Source organism: Trachurus trachurus (genome assembly GCF_905171665.1).
Source record: "Trachurus trachurus genome assembly, chromosome: 14".
In the NCBI taxonomy this organism is placed as follows: domain Eukaryota; kingdom Metazoa; phylum Chordata; class Actinopteri; order Carangiformes; family Carangidae; genus Trachurus; species Trachurus trachurus.
Window position 1 is genome coordinate 31842332 of NC_139903.1, and position 6635 is coordinate 31848966.

General features: G+C 45.4%; 1 protein-coding gene across 1 annotated transcript; it reads right to left on the reverse strand.

Annotated features, from left to right (window-relative positions):
* Positions 1–5159: 5159 nt before the first annotated feature.
* Positions 5160–5987, reverse strand: LOC310997288 (odorant receptor 131-2-like; the record flags this gene model as incomplete). The annotated part of the gene is made up of 1 exon (XM_083986964.1): positions 5160–5987. One exon carries the CDS (start codon positions 5985–5987, stop codon positions 5160–5162), a length of 828 nt encoding a protein of 275 aa, XP_083843090.1.
* Between the last annotated feature and the right edge of the window lie 648 nt (positions 5988–6635).

The following is a 6635-nucleotide window of genomic DNA, read 5'->3' on the forward strand; positions in this document are numbered from 1 at the left end:
AGTTACTAGGAGCTACAGTGAGCCTGACCTCGGGCTACCACCCTCAGACAAATGGCCAAGCGGAGAGACTCAACCAGGAGCTGGAGACTGGACTCCGGTGCCTTTCATCCCAGAATCCCTCCTCCTGGTCCAGGATGCTCATCTGGATAGAGTATGCCCACAATACTCTACCTTCAGCATCCACTGGTCTGACGCCTTTCCAATGTGTCTTCGGCTACCAGCCCCCTCTGTTCCCGGACCTGGAACAGGAGGTAAACGTTCCATCAGCCACTGCTATGGTGCGGCAGTGTCGAAGGATGTGGACCCGTGCCAGACAGGCCCTTCTCCGCTCATCTGCTGCATACAAGAAGTCAGCTGACCGACGACGCAGGGTGGCTCCAGCCTACAGCCCAGGCCAGAGGGTTTGGCTCTCCACCAAAGACCTACCTCTTCGCACAGAGTCTCGTAAGTTGGCACCTAAGTTCATAGGTCCATTCCCTATATCAAAGGTTATTAATGACTCTGCTGTGAGACTCAGCCTCCCCAGGTCCTCCCGCATCCACCCCACATTCCACGTCAGCCGGGTGAAGCCGATTCATGAGAGTGCTCTGGTCCCGCCCGCCAAGCCACCCCCGCCTCCTCGGTTCGTCGATGGTGGGCCGGTCTATACGGTGCGGCGGCTGTTGGCAGTCAGGCGGCGGGGCAGGGGACTGCAGTATTTGGTCGACTGGGAGGGCTACGGACCAGAAGAACGGTCCTGGGTCTCTTCTAAGAACATTATGGACCCACAGTTGATAAGGGACTTTCGGCGGGCCCACCCTGACGATCCTGGGCCGTCGGGTGTCGGCCGTAGGGGGGGGGGTACTGTCAGGACCCTTTAGGTTTGTTTAGTGTTACAGTAGGTTCTGTCCTGTCTTGTTTCTTGTTTATTTCCTGTTTTATTTTGGTGAGCTGTCTGTCATCTCCCTCTCCCTGTTGAGTTTCCTGTCTGTGATTACCCTGATGCCTCTCACCTGTGTGTCATTGTCTCCCCAGCCCTTGTGTTCTTAAGCTGTGCTCTCCCACCCCTCTGTGCCAGATCGTCTCGTCTGTTTCAGTGAGCGTTTCCAGCCTTTACTCCTCGTGATTCCTCGACTTTATTAGCTTTTGACCCAGTATTGTTTGACTACGAGTTTAGCCTAGCGATTTTGATACCTCTGCCTGTGAATTGACTGATCTACTGGTTTTGACCCTGGAATAAACTGACCTCCCCTTTTGCCACTCGTTCGTCTGTGCCTCTGCTTTGTGGGTCCTCCTGCTCTGATCGTTACAGGGAGGGGATGCTAAAAATAAAAAAACAAGGTAATGTGAAATACACAATAAACTATTAATAAATACAATACAATAAAAGTGAAAACAGTAAGACGTGACAAGTAGGCCTACTCAACAGGTGCAAGAGTCAACTATAATTTGCAAATTTTGTTTAAAGACTGTGTATGATGTGAGGACAGTGAGTTTGAGGGTGTTTTGAATGGTGTTCCAATCATTAGATGCAGCAAAATGTAAAGTGTTGTCCAAAGACTGTGCAGGCTTTGGGGATGGAGAGTTTAATGAGTTTACTGGACCTTAGATTGAGGGCAGAGTGAGAGAGATGCAGGAGGGAGGAGAGGTAGGGAGGTGTCATGCCAAGTATGGTTTTGTAAATGAGCTGAAGCCAATGGTGGAGTTGTCTGGTGTGGAGGGATGTCCAGGCTACTAGATTGTATAGGTCACAGTGGTGAGTAGTGAAATGTGCACCTGTGGCAAAACAGACGGCAGAGTGGTGGAGAGGGTCAAATTTACTGAGGGTGGAGTGAGATGCCATCATGTAGATGTCGCCATAGTCAAATATGGTCAGGATGGTCATTTTGACAAGAGTGTGTCTAAACAGGTGAAGGAGGCCTTGTTGCGATATACGAAGCTCAGACGAGTTTGACTTTTGACTGCAGGTGCTTGATGTGGGTGATGAAGGAGAGGGACGAGTCCAACCATAGGCCAAGATATTTGTAACAGGTCACAAACTCAAGTTCAGAGCCTTCGGCACAGAGGATTTTAGGGGCAGTGGTGGAATCATGTTTCGGTCAAAAATGATACATTTTGTTTTCTTAGTGTTGAGGAGAAGATGGAGGCTGTGGAAATATTGCTCAATGGAGGTGAGACTATGCTGTAGTGTGGATGCTGCAGAGTGAAGAGAAGGACCCTCTGAGTACAATATGGTGTCATCGGCATATAGGTGGATTTTGGAGTTGCCAGCATTCTTGGCTACATCATTAATGTATATAGATAACAGCGTTGGGCCTAAGATATGTAATGGAATGTATTGTTGTTGTGTCCACGTTTCTGATAGGAGACCAGCTATGAAGTGGGAAATTGGCGGCAAAACATGCTGTGCTGAAAGTAGTGAGTGGCACATGCGTCAGGGCACACATTACACACACATCATGAATCTACTCTTAGATAAATCAATGACACTACAAATTGCCTGGGACTTTTTGTTGTGAGGTTTGACACCCTTATTTTAATGCAAGAGCCCCTCGTCCCCCTTAACATCAATGCCCCCACTAATGCCTTCAGAGGCTGTCTTTCCAATTATGGAGGGGACCTTTTCCTGAGGGTCGTCCCACCCGGTTCTCCACCACCTGTGCCCATGCTGTCTCTCTCTCCCCCTCTCCTCCTCCGCCCAGTCAGACCTCAGGTGAGACTTATTGTCTCGTCAACGGTTTCTCTCTCTCCCTGTTCTTCCCTGCAGGTGTCTGGTGAGGAGAGGCTCCGGTTCCCGACCATGGGGGACGGCTCTCCATTCTGAAACACCTCCATTCCGACACCCCACTGTTCCGAAACCCCCCCCACTCCGAATGTCCCCCCGAAACACCACTGTTCCGAAACCCCCCCCCCCCCCCCCCCGCAGCTGTCCATGGTGCTGACATTGGTGATGTAACGTTGTTACGTTGTGGCTTGTCTGTGAAACATGCGCTGCTCAGGGACTGGGCAGATCTGTCCCACTTGCTTTCTCCCCCACTCCGTTGTGGGAGATCTCCCACAGAGTAAAAGAAATACACTTTTTTTATGTTTGGCGGAAAAACTTGTTCCAATATCTTCTTTTGATATGTCATGGGCCTTGCGAGCCAAAATGATTTACTTGCAGTCCGTAACAACTTCTTTCCACAGCACCCTAGTCTCGCAGGCCAAATGGACTAGAGGGGGACATGTTTTTGGCTATGGCTTGCCAAATACAGTTCTGTACAGTGATGTGTTGTTTGCCCTTTGTTCCCCCGAATAACACAGACCTCGTCCACTAATACGGCCATCTCCTCCGCGGTAAACGAGGGTGACCGCTCGCTTCGTGTGCTGCCTGTTTCTTCACATGTGTGTGCCTAGATCCACTGGGGTATATAGCTATGTGATTATATTGATTACTACTTGGGTACACCTGTTGGCTGGTCACACACACACACACACGACGCATGTGTAGCCTAATTGCACCTGTGTGTGGACCACAGGGCGTTATGTGTGATTTATGCGCTGATAAAGACGTGGGTGATCGATTTGCCTGGCATTTGCCTGGATTGATTCAGAGAAAGTGTCTAGGAAACACTCGTATCTTAGCGCTCCTTCTTAAGTCCTTAAGAACAATCAAATCTGGGAAACGCGGCCATTATCTTTATCTGTTGCACTTTGTAGTTTGTCCTTGGTTTCTCGCACTCTGTGTTTCCACAGATCCACCAGAGCTACATCCCTCTGCACCAGCTGCCACCTGCATCCCCACCTTTCCCCTGCTGTTAAACTGACCTGCCCTCCCTTCTCATGAACCAGTTTGCCATCCACTACTCTCATTAAGCTGCCTCCCTCTTCAGCTCTTGTTAATATTTCCATGTTTTGCACAGGTGCTATAAACTCTTTTTTCTTGTCTGTTCTTGCATGATGCATGATTTGTTGCTCACCCTGAGGTTTCTCCAATTTTTCTCTGTTAAAAGGGTTTTCTTGGGAGTTTTTTCTTGGTGGATGTGAGGGTCTAAGGGCAGAGGATGTTGTTATGATGCTGTGTAAAGCCCTTTGAGACAAACTGTTTATAAAAAATAGGTTATACAAATTGCCTTCCCTTGCCTATTTTATGACGGGCACAAGTCCCTCCAGCAGCAAAGTAGCCCCACATCTTAATTGTGATGGTGTTCTGGGCATGCAGGCTTCCCCCCTTCTCCTCAACATAACAATGATCTGATACAACCTAGAGCTGAAATACTTACATATTACATAGTCATTTGACTTGAGTGTGAATGCACATGTGGATGCAAGGGAATAATATGCACTTATGTATGGGCTGTACATCTTTACATTTACACATATTTTAATTCCCAGTCAATATATTCTCTAAAAAAGAATGCTTTAATCATTATTCAGTTTCAGATTCTTTTTTTCTTTATTATTTAAACAGTAATCTGAGATCAGACCTCAGCCTAACATGACTGAGTGCCAGATGACAGCATAGATTATACAAGAGAATGGACCTGATGGTCTGATCTTTGATCCCATACAGTAAATGAGAGATTTCAAACATCCGGGGAGGATACAGATAAACTGATTAAAGCAGAAGTAAGCGATCCGGTCGTTTTGGCTAACTTCCTGTCAGACGATGGAGTTAGCAGTCCCCGCCCTCGTCCCTACATAACCACATGCACGCATATCCCTTGGCTGCACACACAGAGAGGACCGCCCCTTTATGCCGTTCTCTCTCCTCATTGGATAAAGGTTGTATCATACAAGAAACGTTTTCTCCTCTGCTTACAGCAGAGCAGAGTGACTGACAGACCCGTGTTTCAGACCAAACACTCTATATAAGTGATTGCTGTCAGAAGATATAACTATTTAAGACTTATGTAGTAACACAAACATTCCGCTTACTTCTGCTTTAATAGCTGTGTGCATATTTAGTTAGTTATAATATTAATATTACAATGTCATGAACAAAAGCACAAGATATCAGAAATCATGAAAATAGTAATATTAAAAATAATGACTAACAACAATAATATAGAAATAAAATCAGAAAATATAGATTTTTTGAGAGGAGAGGAGTGCCCCAGCTTCACCAGATGCAACAGCAAGGTTTTACAAGGCTTATAAGCTGAAACACGGTCGGCTGAACCGTGATCTGAGGCGAGACCTCAGCCTTTACTAACATGACTTAGTGTCTGTCGACAGCACAGATGGTAAAAGAGAATGGGCCTGATGGTCTGATCTCTGATCCCATAGATGAGAGAAGTCAGACATCTGGGGAGGATATAGATGAACACATAAACAACACTCTTGATACGTAAAATAGTTACCCTATGCAGGATTGTTGAGAGGAATTGAACAATAGCAGAATGCATTGTTGAGAAGAGACTGAGGCCCAGCTGTGCTAGATGCAGGAGCAGTGTGTCACGAGCCTTCTGAAATGTATCTTTGTCTGTAGAGGCTGACCTGGCTGCTATCATCACACCAATATATGAGGAGATTATTGCCACAGCAGCAAATAAAAACACAAAATAAATGTAGATCTGGTCATAAAGATAAGTTATTGGCTCATCCAGCAGGGGTATGTCTGAGCAAATATCAGTCATCTGCAGGTTTTCCAGGTCTTTAAATTGGAAAATTGACAATAAAACAACTCTAGTAAGGATATTTAATAAACTAATGGTCCAAACCACAATTATAGCTAAAGCAGTGTTTTTGATGGTGATGATGGCAGCATGCCTTAGTGGGTAGCACACAGCTACACACCTCTCCAGAGACATTACCACTAGTGTAAGGGGGGAGATATCATTTGTTAGCTTGGTGAACATAACAAGAACACAACACACAGGATATGTTAATATTATTCTACAAGCAGCAATTATATACATTAACTCGCTAAATGCCAACAGAGCAGTGTCTGCAAAAAGGAGATTATACAGAAGAATGTAACGTGAGGTCTCTCTAAACACCAGTTTACTCCTCAGGGTGAAAAGCATAATGCTGTTAATGACGAAAAAGACACAGCATGGCATTCCAATCAGAATGGTAAACAAGACTCTTTCCAATAACCTCTCATCTTGTTGACTAGACATGTTACTATCACTTATATTAAGACCCTGAGATTGGTTTACATATGACATTTTAGAAAACATTTCAGACCAAAAATAAATATGAGCCTATTGGTGTAATTAAAGCACAACAGTGTATCAATTTTTGTGTAGTTTGGATTCCTAAAACAGTGAATACAGGTCAGCACGAGAGTACAGATACCTGTTAGATTTGCAAACCTGAAGATTATTCACATACACATTCCCTGCGCTGACAGTTATCAGGTTAGAGGCCATGACTAATTTCATGTGAGCAGAACTGTTCTGCAAATCTCACCTGTCCTCACACACTATATCTTAGCTCAGTTTTACCACCCACTTCATGACATAAACATGTAATGAGGAACACCACTGAAACGAAAATGAACCACTAACAGCCATTACCTCTTGGATGATCATCCACCCTTAAACCAACAACTAATAAATACCACTACGAACATTGTGAACCCCACCACCACCCGTCCTTGTTGGAGGACGCTGAACAGACAGAATATAAATATATTACTTCAAAAAAGGTTCTCTCTCTCTCTCTCTCTC